Here is a 14,603-nt window from a genome sequence, read left to right on the forward strand (position 1 = left end):
TTATTTTTATCACATTTGACAATCTCTATCAGCTCAACTGTATTTGAACTAATTCTAAATATGGCTGAAATTATCTGTCACTTGACTACATTTCTATATTTCTCATATGATTTATAACTCTATTTCTCCTTTACTACCTTCTTTTTTGGCTCATTAAATATTTTTAAAATAATTTTATGTCAAATCTTTTCATTATTTTTTGTTTTTAACTGTTTTGCATTTCACATATACAGTTTTAAAAAATATTTTATTTGTTTTGCAAGGTAGAGTTGCAGACAGAGAGAGGGAGAGACAGAGAGAAAGGTCTTCAATCCACTGGTTCACTTCCCAAAAGGCTGTAATGGCCAGAGTTGGGCCAATCCAAAGCCAGGAGCCAGGAATTTCTTCTGGGTCTCCCTTGCAGGTGCAGGGGTGCAAGCATTATTTCCATCTTCTGCTGCTTTCTCAGGCCATAGCAGAGAGCTGGACTGGAAGAGGAATAGATGGAACTCAAACTGGTGCACATATGGGATTCCAGCACCTCAGGCAGAGACTTAGTCCATTATACACAGTGCCAAACCCTCATATATACAGTTTTAACAACATAATGACACTCCCCACAATATGCTCCCTCCCTGCTCACTCCTAACTTCCTGCTTTTCTCATTTTTCTTTCTAATTGTTACAATGACACACTTCCATTTTTTAAAGATTTATTTGATCATTTGAAAGGCAGAATTACAGACAGAGAGAGAGAGAGAGAGAGAGAGAGAGAGAGAGAGTTCTTCCATCGAGTGATTCACTCCCCAAATTGCCAGAGCTGAGCTAATCCTAAGCCAGGAGCCAGGAGCTTCTTCTGGATCTCTCACATGGGTGCAGGAGCCCAAGGACTTGGGCTACCTTCTACTGCTTTCACAGGCCATAGCAGAGAGCTAGCTTGGAGGTGGAGCAGCTGGGACTCAAACAAGCACCCACATGGGATGCTGGCACTGCAGACATCAAAGTAGGGATGCAGTTATTTGAGATGGTAACACAGAGAGAACACATGGATTTCAGGAATAGAAATGTGAACACAAGAAGCCAGGCATGGCTGCAGGCACATAGAGACAGACGCACCTGGAGTTAGCAAGCACATGCAGGAACAAGCTGAGAAACACAGAAGAAAATACAAAGATGCCAGATAAATCAATGTTTCATGGAAATTTATAGCCTTAAGTAAGTATAGGCAGTCCTGAATTAGTTAAATTGTTTTAGACTTATTTTAGACAATGTTAAACAACATGGCTGTTTTTAATTGCTCTTGTAACAATATTCTATCTGAATTTTATTGAATATTTTATTTAATTTTTAATGTTTTACATTTATTGTATTTAATTTTGCAGTAACAATTTTTTAAAATCCTTGCATACAAAGGGTTTTCAGAATATCTGGAGAATACATTTTATGAAAACAATAAGCAAAAAGGTCATGAATTTTTTTTTAACATTTTATATTCTTTATATTTAATATCTTATTAAATATATTTTAACATTTAATTTAACTAATCATATGACATTCTAATATTTTGCATCTACAGGATTACTTACATTGCTTATTTGAAAATATTACTATCTCTTCTCTTGCATTTTTAGGATGTATATCTTCTTATTGGCCAACAGTGTTTCTATGTATTTTTTAATTCATATATTTTCCTGGTAACATTTGTATCTCTGTGAACTAGATGTGCTCTAAATTTGTTTTTATTTCATGTCCTTATCTTATTGCATCTTCTATGAGATGCTATGTTCCCAAAAGAAAATAAAAAGTATTTCCTGTTTATTTACTGTCTTCTTAATAAAAGAAATCAGATAAAGCTGGTTTTATATGACATTTATCCCTAAGGAAAGTTATTAATGAATTAGTCATGAAGATTCACAAATATAAAAAATTCATAAAAAAACAAGGAGAAAATGGAAAAATTGATTTGGAATTTGCTTCTCTTTTAGAACATACATGGATTGATTAGAGATATATTTACAAAAATGTGACTCTTGATATTCTAGTTATATTTCATTGTTGAAAATGTGGGAAATCTTAACACATATGCATAGATAAACACACACACACACACACACCATACATACCCCAAGGTTTATCCTTATCTTTTTAGGGGAATGGCTTGACACTATTATCTTGCCAACCTTCCAACTCAAAAAGACTCATCGAGCTTACACTTTATACTGAAGGGTAAACTTGCTTCAAGTGTTCCACAATTTGAAATCACTGGAATTTGGCAGTTGGACTCTGCACAGTAAATGTGACCATGCACTAAAACCCCAAGTCCTGTGACATGTTAGGAATTGTTTGGTGGATCTTATGCCTGATCATGAGGGCAGTGAGAACTATAGTAAGACTGAAGGGTATAGAGCTGACAGTCCTATCATTTGGAGACTAGCAAAGGCTAGTGTCAGCCTCTTTCTGTAACTTGAGGTCCCAGGAGGGAAATTTTTCAATCTTTGTTCCCAGAGGTATAGAAGCTTCTCTTCTGCAGAGAGGGAATCTTTGTTCAGGGTCTCAAAATTTAAAAAAATCAAATTTTATGCACCTGTGTCTATTGCTGAAATCCACTGAGGCTGCATTCTAACTGAAAAACAACCACTGTCATCACAACATTCATTGTGATTGAGACGATGGATTTTGTGACAATAGTGTTAGTTTCTGCTGAGAATCTGCATTTGATCTGGGAGAGAGACCTTATGGGGTTGTGGCTGGGCTTCAGAATATGAGGACCTTTGTCTTTGTGTTGTCTTGTGAGGTCTGACACACATAACACCCTTTGCCAACTATTAGCTGTCCCAGGGCACTGTCAAAAACTGCCAGGTATGCTGCAAAACCCGGCTCCCTGTGTCCTGATTCCCTTCATTGTGCTGATGCTATCACAAAATTGCATTTTCTGGCAAGATGCTTCCATAGACACAAGAAGAGAGATGCTCATAAACTTGATATTCACTGTGGATTTCATACCGAAAGCATGTTCTCCAGGGAATAGGCAGTTATACAAACACTCCAAAGACACTGCACTAATCTGTCACATATTTATAGGGTATTGAAAATCTCACATCAAGTATCTCCACTGTAATAAAACTTCAGAAAATGTTAACTTAATGAGACATTACTGTCAATATTAAGGCAATTTTCAGTGTGAACCAAGTTTTGTAACGTGGTGGAGGATGAAGACCTGGAAAGTAGAAATTCCTGTCATTTTAGTACTTGTCTAAGAAAAATGCTATCTTTCAACAGTTCCATGAGCCTTATCCTTGCATTGAAATGATTTGTATATTCCATGATAACAACATTACTAAAGATGTGCAGTACCCTTAGTGCATTGATCTGCAAATATGCAGACCTTAGCAGAAAGGTGTGTGACTTGTTTATAGGCTTCCTGTGGTGTTGGCCCATGTCAGGATGAGTCACCACATCATTGCAATCTACCCCTGTTATGAAAGGATAAGACTGTAAGTAATATAGCAGGAAGGGTGATTGGGCATCAGCATAGGACACTTCTATCCTAAGCCAATATGCCTAAGGCATTTACCCCAATAGGGAAATTGGAAAGGAGCAGTGGGAAGCTTTCAATAGGTGAAGACACAAGAGGCCTTGGGATTGACAACTAAAATAGGGGAGCACAAGAAGACTAATAGGTGAAAGATCCATGGTACAGAAATTTCTGGAAGGAATAACATTCAATAAAACACCCTTAGAAGGGTGAAAAATCCTCCAAGAACAAATTAAACAAAAACCTCAAGTCAGCCCCAAGAAAATATATTTTGTCTGTGCTTTTCACTGCAGTCCTGATTTGCAATACTGTGCAGGATATAGATATCCTCTGTTTCAGCTTCTTGCTTATTGTTTCTGTTGTCTTCAGCCTACTGCAACAGATATTTCTTCATGTATTTCAGATCAGATAAAACATACAGAAAGAAGAGGAATGATTTTGTTTTAGGTTTATTTTACTTATTTAAAAGAGTTACAGAGAGAGGTAGAGACAGAGAGAGAGGTCTTCCATCCACTTGTTCACACCTCAAATTACCACAACAGCCAGAGCTGTGCTGACCTGAAGCCAGGAGCTTCCTCTGGGTCTCCCACGTGGATGTAGGGGCCCAAGAACTTGGGCCATCTTCTACTGCTATCCCAGCCACAGTAGAGAGCTGGATCAGAAGAGGAGCAGCCGGGACTAGAACTGGCACCCAAATGGGATGCCGGTGCTTCAAGGTCAGGGCTTTAATCTGCTGTGTCACAGTGCTGGCCACAATTCTTTTTTTTAGTTTATTTTTTTAATAAATATAAAGTTTCAAAGTACAACTTGTGGATTATAGTGGCTACCCCCCATAACATCCCTCCCACCCACAACCATCCCATTTCCCACTCCCTCTCCCATCCCATTCTTCATCATGACTCATTTTCAATTAACTTTATATACAGAAGATCAACTTAGTATATACTAAGTAAAGATTTCAACATACTGCACCTACAAAGACACACAAAGTATAGGATGCTGTTTCAGTAGTAGTTTTACCATTAATTTGCATAGAACAAAACATTAAGGGCAGAGGTCCTACATGGGGAGCAGGTGCACAGTGACTCCCATGGTTGATTTAACAATTGACATTCTTATTTATGGTGTCAGTAATCACCAGAGGCTCTTGTCATGAGCTGCCAAGGCTATGGAAGCCTCTTGAGTTCACCAACTCTAATCTTATTTAGACAAGGCCATAGTCAAAGCGGAAGTACGCTTCTCCCTTCAGAGAAAGGTACTGCCTTCTTTGATGGCCTGTTTATTCTGCTGGGATCTCACAGAGATATTTCATTTAGGTCACTTTTTTTTTTGCCACAGTGTCTTGGCTTTCCATGCCTGTGAAACTCTCATGGGCTTTTTAGTCAGATCTGAATGCCTTAATGGCTGATTCTGAGGCCAGAGTGCTGTTTAGGGCTTTTGCCATTCTATGAGTCTTCTATGTATCCTGCTTCCCATATAGGATCATTCTCTCATTTTTAATTCTTTTTTTTTTTGACAGGCAGAGTGGACAGTGAGAGAGAGAGAGAGAGAGAAAGGTCTTCCTTTGCCATTGGTTCACCCTCCAATGGCCACCACGCTGTGACCGGCACACTGTGCTGATCCAAAGCCAGGAGCCAGGTGCTTATCCTGGTCTCCCATGCGGGTGCAGGGCCCAAGCACTTGGGCCATCCTCCACTGCACTCCCGGGCCACAGCAGAGAGCTGGCCTGGAAGAGGGGCAACCGGGACAGAATCCGACGCCCTGACTGGGACTAGAACCCGGTGTGCCAGCGCTGCTAGGTGGAGGATAAGCCTGTTGAGCCACGGTGCTGACCTCTCTCCTTTTTAATTCTATCAATTATTTGCAGACACTGGTCTTATTTATGTAATCCCTTTGACAATTAATCCTAACTTTTTGATCAATTATGAACTTAAACTGATCACTTTAACAAGTAAGATAGCATTGGTACATGCCACCTTGATGGGATTGAATTGGAATCCCCTGGCACATTTCTAGCTCTACCAATAGGGATATGTCTGAGTGAGCATGCGCCAAACTGTACATCTCCTCTTTCTCTTATTCCAACTCTTATATTTAACAGGGATCACTTTTCAGTTAAATTTAAGCATGTAAGAATAATTGTGTGTTAATTACAGAGTTCAACCAATAGTATTAAGTAGAAGGAAAAAATACTAAAAGGAATAAAATAGTAAGTTGTTCCTCGACAGTCAGGACAAGGGCTGTTCAATTCATTGCTTCTCATAGTGTCAGTTTCACTTCTACAGGGTCCGTTTTAGGTTCTCAATTATTTGTCACTGATCAGGGAGAACATGTGATATTTGTCCCTTTGGGACTGGCTTATTTCACTTAGCATGATGTTTTCCAGATTCCTCCATTTTGTTGCAAATGACCAGATTTCATTTTTTTTACTGTTGTATAATATACTATAGAGTACATATCCCATAATCTCTTTCTCCAGTCTTCTGTTGATGGGCATTTAGGTTGATTCCATGTCTTAGCTATTGTGAATTGAGATGCAATAAACATTGAGGTGCAGACAGCTCTTTTATTTGCCAATTTAATTTCCTTTGTGTAAATTACAAGGAATGGAATGGTTGGGTTGTATGGTAGGACAATATCTAGATTTCTGAGGTATCTCCAAACTGTCTTTCATAGTGGCTTTACCAGTTTGCATTCCCACCAACAGTTGGTTAGTGTCCCCTTTTCCCCACATCGTCGCCAGCATCTATTGTTGGTAGATTTCTGAATGTAAGCCATTCTAACCGGGGTGAGGTGAAAACTCATTGTGGTTTTGATTTGCATTTCCCTGATTGCTAGTGATCCTGAACATTTTTTCATGTGTCTGTTTGGCCTCGATTCTTTACTCTTGAATTTGTTCCATAAGGGTACATTTCTCACATCCCTGGAAGCCTTTACCTCATATTTCATTTGTTATAATCAGTCACAGGTTTTTGAAATTTAAATAATTTAAATAAGTGTGAGATTGTCAAGGTGGTCTCACAACAATCAGAATGTGGTGAACCAGAGCACAACATTATCAAACTGGCAGCCTATTGGAAACAAGCAATGCAATAAATTATCACTGGTTAGTCAACTAGTTCGAGTATCTCAGTGAGTTAGCAGAATAGAGAATTGTTTATTTCTCAAAAGGGACCATAAAAGAGTGTGATTTTTTTCTTAATAAGAGATAGGAATGGAATTAAGATTTTGTGGGATCTTTAATATCACTCCGTGAGGAAAACCCTGTGTTATATATTTTGGTGAAATGATTGTCTTACCAAAGTTAAATATCAATTGCAACTCAATTTGATGTTGACATAGCAACTATATTTAAATAAATAAAGCTGATATTTCTAATGATTTTGTCTAAAGATCATTCTGTCTTTGCTAGAAGAAGTGAGACTAACCAGAGTATTTGTGATGGCTGAGAAATTGGCTTAAGGGATGGGAGCCTGGTGGGGTCCCAGAGGGAGACAGGAAGGCCTTGAGATCCTTGGATCTATCATGTGGTAAGGGTGCCCAGCCATTTTCCCCCCATTCCTCCTCAGCAACAGCAGCTGGAATCAGGTTCAGAGTTAGCCTGCTTCTGAATGTACCATAACTGCCTCCAAGGATTCCTATTCTTTGTTCCTTGGACCTTCAACTTCTCTTGGGCATTTCCATCTGTCTGAGGGCTGAATGCTACCCACTTTTTGCCATATACCTCATTAGTTTCACTTTGTCCTGTTCTATTTCTCCTTTCTCTCCTACCTGTGACCCCTTGTCACTCCAGTCCTCCAGGCTACCCCCTTGTTTCCAACAGGAATGTTTGGTACCACCAGCAAGTCCAGATGACTAGGAGTAGAGGGAGATACAGAAAGGAATGAGAGTTCAGGGCAGGACTCAGGTGGTTTTCATGAAAATCCCACTCTGATCTTTTAAATACAGAGGGTTGGAATTATTTTTAATGTGTGCTTTGGGGGAGATGGCAGATGTTAGTAAAAGGGTACGGGAATGGAAAGTGTAGATGAGTTAACTCATGCAATTCCAAGGGTCTGTTCCCTGAGCCGTTTTTTTTTTTTTTTTTAAGATTTTATTTATTTATTTGAGAGGTAGAGTTACAGTTAGAGGGAGAGACAGAAAGGTCTTCCTTTCATTGGTTCACTCCCCAAATGGCTGCAGTGGCCGGAGCTGCACCGATCCGAAGCCAGCAGCCAGGTGCTTCTTCCCAGTCTCCCATGTGGGTGCAAGGCCCAAGCACTTGGGCCATCTTCTACTGCTTTCCCAGGCCATAGCAGAGAACAGGATTGGAAGAGGAACAGCCAGGACTAGAACTGGTGCCATATGGGATGCTGGTGCCACAGGTGGAGAATTAACCTACTGCCCCATGGCACTGGCCCCTCCCTGAGGCTTTTCACATGTGGAGTTCAGTGCATTGTGAGGCTTGCCCAATTCAAAGGTGAAACATATCCCAAATTAAGAGTGGAGGTTTAGCTCCCACTTGTGGCAGAAATCTTGGAGTCAAGAGGCCCTTTTTTCCTTTTCTCCAGGTAACCTACACACTGACCAAAAATATTAAATACCAAGATCCTCTAACTTGTTTGGATTGGCTGAAGAAGACATATAGCCAGTTATGTTTCATATTTTCAAAATGGAATGCATGGTTTTTATACACTTGTAAATGGCCAAATGACAATTTGACCAATTTGTTTTCTAATCAAAGGGCATTGTTTGGATTTCTCATTATGGCACAAGAGTCAATACAAAAATAATACCAGCTGGGGATGGCATTGTGGTAAAACAGCTAAAGCTGTGGCATGCAACACTGGCATACTATGTGCACACCAATTCCTATCCTAGCTGCTCCACTTTAAATCCAACTTCCCACTAGGCCTAGGAAAAGCATCTGGAGATGGTGCAAGTGTTTGGGCCTCTGCCATCCACATGAGAAACCTAGGAAGAAGCTCCTGGCTCCTGGCCTTAGCCTGGCCCAACCCTGTTGTTGCAGCCATCTAGGGAGTGAACCAGCATATAGAACGTCTCTCCCTCTCTTTCTTTAAAATAATAAAATAAACCTTTAAAAAATAATGACAGCTTACAATGTTCATACAGCAGTAGCAACACAACACCACACCATTACCATCTTCTTGACCTTCCTCTGCCTCAGCTTGATCACCACCACTACTTTCAACACAGCAAATTCAGTTACTGCTGTCCACCCTGTACAGTGGCATACTTATTTCACAGTTGCGTTAACCATGTTAAATCTTGTGTAATAGCAGCCATATTTCCTATCTTCAGCAGTCCCAGCTCAGATATGCGCTGCTCTAGCTGCTACCATTAAAGCACACAGTCATCAGTATTGGTATCACCCACAACAGCAGCCGGATCTTGAAACAGATAGACTTATTGAATATCCAGCCTTTGGTCTTGCCTAGTCAGTAGCAGGTCCAAGAGATGGAACGAGAGCAGCACTCAAAGAATGCTGTGCCTTCTAGAATTTGATCTCTTAAAGAAGAGGCTCATGGGAATGCAAGATGTGTTTTTTAAACATGATAATGTGATCTTGACCCTTGACATATTCCAGCTTCCACATATTGATATTTTGTAGAAATATGTGTTGCACAGAATTAACACAGAGCGAACCACATGAAATTTTTATAATTATCTCTCCTCTATCATTCAGCTCATATCATGTTAAAGTTTTGTTCACAAGGTGTTATAAGGTTTGAAATATCTCCTTTGAGCTGACATTTTACATCAAGACATTAAGAATGTGACTCCTGGCCGGCGCCATGGCTTAACAGGCTAATGCTCCGCCTTGCGGGACCAACACACCGGTTCTAGTCCCAGTCGGGGCACCAGATTCTATCCCGGTTGCCCCTCTTCCAGGCCAGCTCTCTGCTATGGCCCGGGAAGGCAGTGGAGGATGGCCCAAGTTCTTGGGCCCTGCACCCACATGGGATACCAGGAGAAGCACCTGGCTCCTCTCCTGGCTTTGGATCAGCACGATGCGCAGGCCACAGCGGCCATTGGAGGGTGAACCAATGGCAAAAAAGAAGACCTTTCTCTCTGTCTTGCTCTCTCACTATCCACTCTGCCTGTCAAAAAAAAAAAAAAAAAAAAAAGAATGTGACTCCTTCTGAACAGCAACTGTGTTCAAAAGATTTTCTATTCTGCATTGGCCAGAGTGGAATAATCAAATGAATCTCAGTAAGATTTAGGAAGTTAACTACATAAATTATGCTCCAGAAATCCTGATGTTCTGCTGTTAGTCCTATGGACATCTGGTCCATCAGATGTATCTTAGCAGAATTACTGGGATAAAGAATATTGTTTCAGGGGAGTCCCTCAGCAGTTGGATTTGACCATAGACCTATTGAGTACACTGTCTTTGGAAGCAATGCTAACAGCTTAAGGCCCTTTTGAAGGCATCCTCCACATCTCACAGTCATCTATTCCTATTCTCTATACTCTGTAGCAGTCAACAGCAGGATTTTATTGTTTGATCCATCTAAAAGAACATCCACTAAAGATGCCTTAGCCCACCCCTACCTAAATGAATGGTGACTATGCTACTGTGTGTGTGTGTGTGTGTATATGTGTAAATGTAACTTTTCCACCTCTACAGGAGTTTACACCAGTGCTATCAAGCCCATCACTAATCCCCAATTTGATGATATTTATGAGAGGAATATCAGTTCTGTAAGGCAGGTTAAAAATTACTAACCAGCTCCTTTTGTAACAGAAGAGTGCCTCTTTACATCAACTCTGTCTGTAACTTTATGAACATTGCTAGTTTCACTGTGCTAAACCCTCTGCCACGTCCCCATGTCCTCTGGTATGGGAGTAACTATAGGGTAAATGTACTACTTAAGGTGTGATGCAGCTCATGACTGCTGTCTGGTATTTGCAGTTCTGGAGGGTAATCATGTATGGTCTGTAATTTTGTTAATTCAGTTTAAAATTAACAATCACTGCTTGCATGATATGAATCATATTTAGAAATGTTACTAGACTTTTAATCCTTTAAAATCATTGTGCTTTTAGAAGAAAAATATTTCATCCAGAGTTACACACATTTTGCAAATTTGGTGCAGCTGTTATGATGTATCTCAAAAGGGAAGAAAATCAATTAGAACTTGGTTTTCTTTCTTTTTAAAAAATGAAACATTATTGTTGATACACACACACACACACACACACGAACAATCATGCATGTTGGTATTTTAGCCATTCCTAAATATTTGGAGTTTTCCAAAACAAAAGATTCTAGATAGAAACCTTGGCTATGCCCAAGCATGGAACTGTGCAAGGTGATCATGGCAGCACCTGGAAGGGGAGTGGAAACTCAGGTAGGGAGGAAATCCATGCCACCTAATTTCAAAGCTCTGTAATTAGCTTCCCATTAGAGGTATGATGATGTTTTCTAAAATTCAACATTGGGGCTATCAGTGTGCTACAATAGACTAAGTTGCTACTTCTTTTTTTTTTCTGCTTCCATTTTTTATTTAAAAATGTATTTAAAAGTCCAACAATTTTTAAATATAAATTATGACTCTCCGTTTCCATCACTTTATTCTTAAAGTGACAGTAGCCTACGTATTAGACAATGTAGCTAAAGGATAGAGAGCACCAAAGGGAAGATTGTGTCCAAAGAATTGGCTTTAGAATGAGGCTGGAGGTGAGGAGGACCGGATTCCAGGAGTCCTCCACCATTCTACCCTGTACTGTTAACCCCTTAGGTCTCCAGATCCCTCAGGCAACAAGATGGGCTTTCAGAGCAACTGGCTTGACAGAGTAAATTGGAAATGTGTCGCTATGTCCAATTTTAGACCCTGAAAAACTAGAGGGAAACACACTGAAATCAGGAAAAATTAGAACCTCAGTCACCGCAGGTGGGGATGAACTGGAGAGCTGGATCCCAGTTCCCCCGCTCCTGACCCCCTCCCACTACCATAAAACAGGATGCTTCCTGTTACAAAGCTGATGAGACACACACACACACACATACACACACACCCTCACTGCCTTCTCATTTCAGAGCAGGCAAGCGCTCATCTGTCTTGTTCTGCCTTCCTAATGTAACTAACCTGCACCAACAGGGCCAGAACAAAAACACCTGAGAACACGGAAAGGGCCGAAAGATTCTGCTCCTGCGTTGCTTTCCCACCCAAAGCAGACTCTTCAGCCAGGCAGGGATGGAACCTGGTCTTCATACAAAAACTCCCTGAGTCTTATTCGTATCTGGTTTCAGATCTAGGGTACAGAAATAAGAGTAAAAATCCGGGGAGGATAAGCTGGGGTGTTTCTAATGCTTTCATCACTCCCCGGAATCCCACCATTCTCTGTTCATGTGTCTACCCTGCAGGGACCCCCCTCTCCCCCAGAGAGCAAGAACAGAGAAACATGGTTACATGTCCATCAGACAGGAGCCTGTGGAAGCATAAGCAATGCACTGAGTAACTGTTTGGAGATATGTGCAGCCCAATTGAGGCCACCTGACAAGGAGTCCTAGCTCATCCACGGCACAGGCTTAATGTGGATGAGTGTGTGTAGGGTAGGGGATGGAAATCACTTCAGAGTGTCTGAACAATAGAGCTGCAGCTCTCAGCTGTGGGCACTTTGCCCTTAAAAGGAAGACATTTAGCAACGTACAGTATAGCCCTCCATTAGAAAGAATCATCCAGCCCAAATGTCCTATGTGTCCGGGTTGAACAACCTTGTTTCGGAGCCCCCTCCTACTCTTGTGCTGTGAGGATCTTAAGGCCCCTAAGCTCACATCCCCTATGTATCTCACTACCCTTCTCCTCCTCAATGCCCAGGAAATCCATCTTGAGATAAAACTCCCCACTTTGCTGTATTCAGGATTTCTCTCTAGACCCCTCTTCCTCTCACCTGGGCCAGCAGGGAGGTTGGCAGAGGGCAGGCCAGGTCTCCCAAGGCTTAAATGGAATGTCATTAGGTTAAGATGCACCTCTTTAACTCTTATTCAATGGGAAGCAATAAGGTTCCTAATAAGGATGGGGAGGTTAAACACAGAGGTAGTAGGATGGGGGTAATTAAGAGAACTCCAACTTTTAATTTTTTTTAAAGGAAAGTTGCTGGGAAGCTAGCAATGCTACAGGAACAGAATTAAAGGCCTAACTAGAGAGAAGACCCTGGTATTGAAAGAGAGAGAGAGATTGAAGGGCTGTGAGCTTAAGTTCTGAAATCTACAGAAAAATGAGTGGTCACCCGCCCAGCCCCTGCAGGATGTCTGCTTTAGTTCATTCCAGGAGGAAACAGAGGGCCAGGGAGGCAGGGAGCTTTTCCGCAAAGCCGGCTTCAGCTTTGGTATTCTTGCTGACCTACTGCGTTTAAGGAGTTCCGGGTTAAGAGTTAAAAAACGGTGGCACCCAGACCATCATTCAGGAGAACAGGAATTCATTCCAGGTTCCCAGAGAACTCCTTTCTCAGATCTGAGGATATGCAGGGTTTCAGCTGAGCTCCTCTGGCCAACGTCAGTCCTGCTGCCTTGACCCCATCTCCAGGAGGGGCTGTGGCCAGAGGGAGTGCAGGGAGTCCAGCCCCCAAGCCTTCTGAGGCCCTGTCAGGCAGATAGGGAGAAAAGAGCCTCTGGGTCACTGGTTCTAGGAGGGTTCTGGGTTGGGGGCAGCATTTCTTCTGGGCTGGACACAGAATGGGAACTTCAAGATGGCAGGACCATTCCTGCTGGGAGCTACAAGCCCCTAGAATTGCTCCATGGCCTATCTCGGTTTCCCTTGGATCTCATCTGCTCCTGAACTGCACCTGTCATGGCAAGTCCGTCTCCTGCCCCCATCTCGCCGGAGCCAATATGAGTCAGGTGGACAAAATTCATTGGTTCTCCAATCATGGTCCGGTCAATCCGCCTTCTCTTCTTCTTCGGCTGGGGTTTCTCTACCACACAGCAGCCCAGTTTGTGCCAAAATTCACTCATGTTCCCTGAAGGTTCCAGCTTCACTCTTCTGCCCGGGGCCCCACAGGGCTCTTGCTCTGGTGCTGGGACCACCCACTCCCTGCTGTGGTTCACTCAGCAGGACAGGTTTAGAGAAAGCGGGATCCTCAGGACCCTTCGCCACGCAGGGAAGGTCAGTGCCTCAGACCCTGAGAGGCTAACAGGGCAGCCAGGAACCAGGCTGTGTCTTCATCAGACGCGGAAGCCTTGCCCTTGGACAGCTGTGTTTTCTTCACGAACAAGGGACCTTGACCACCTAGGTCCCAGGAGACTAACTGCAGCAGGTCAGACCTGGGCAGTTTCAGGAACATTACACTTTAGCACAAGCAAGACTCCCCCTTCCTTCTAAGCCTGGAATCCTGATGTTCAGGCTTCCTACACTGATCTAAAAACTGAGGGGGTCTTTTTATTTTTGTAACAGCCTTGAGATGAGACCACAGGAACACTGAAACGCAGCTTCTAGGGGAGGGAAGAGCCCAGGAGCCTGGGCTCTCTCCCGCTTCCCTTCCCACCACTGGAAGGGAGGAGTCTAAGTTGCTACTTCTGATGCTGGCATCCCATATTGGAGTGCTGGTTATTACCTCAGCTGCTCTGCTTCCAATCCAATGTCCAGAGCATGCACCTAGGAAGGCAATAGAATAGAAGATGGTCCATGTATCTGTGTCTCTACCACTCATGTGGAAAACCATAATGAAGTTCTTGGCTCCTAGCTTTGATCTGGCCCAGCCATGACTACTATGGCCATTTGGAAAGTGAACAAATGATAAAAAGGCTCAATCTTTCTCTCTATCTCTCCCTCCCTTCTGACACTCTATTTTTCACATAAAAACTTTAATAAAATAAAACCCAATGTTTCAGGTAAAGAGAATAAGTTTGTGACAGGGAGAAACTGCATCCTTGTTTTCCATATATATATATATATATATATATATAATATGTAGATATATATAATCTATTTTTATTAGGGGTTTTTCTGCTGTCTCTTTTTTATTTGACAGGTAGTTTACAGACAGTGTGAGAGAGAGATAGAGAGAGAAAGGTCTTCATTCTATGGGTTCACTCTCCAAATGGTTTTGCAACAGCTGGAACTATGCCCATCTGAAGCCAGGAG

General features: G+C 42.0%; 1 protein-coding gene and 1 pseudogene across 1 annotated transcript; one reads left to right on the plus strand and one right to left on the minus strand.

The window, feature by feature from the left end:
* The first annotated feature begins 3,422 nt into the window (after positions 1–3,422).
* Positions 3,423–10,294, plus strand: LOC133755097 (serine/threonine-protein kinase NLK-like; annotated as a pseudogene).
* A 719-nt stretch (positions 10,295–11,013) lies between these two features.
* LOC133755279 (CDC42 small effector protein 1) lies at positions 11,014–13,653 on the minus strand. The gene has a single exon (XM_062185450.1). It carries the CDS (start codon positions 13,472–13,474, stop codon positions 13,235–13,237), a length of 240 nt encoding a protein of 79 aa, XP_062041434.1. The 5' UTR covers positions 13,475–13,653; the 3' UTR covers positions 11,014–13,234.
* Positions 13,654–14,603: the final 950 nt, after the last annotated feature.

Source organism: Lepus europaeus, unplaced genomic scaffold (genome assembly GCF_033115175.1).
Source record: "Lepus europaeus isolate LE1 unplaced genomic scaffold, mLepTim1.pri SCAFFOLD_3_1, whole genome shotgun sequence".
NCBI classification, from domain to species: Eukaryota; Metazoa; Chordata; class Mammalia; order Lagomorpha; family Leporidae; genus Lepus; species Lepus europaeus.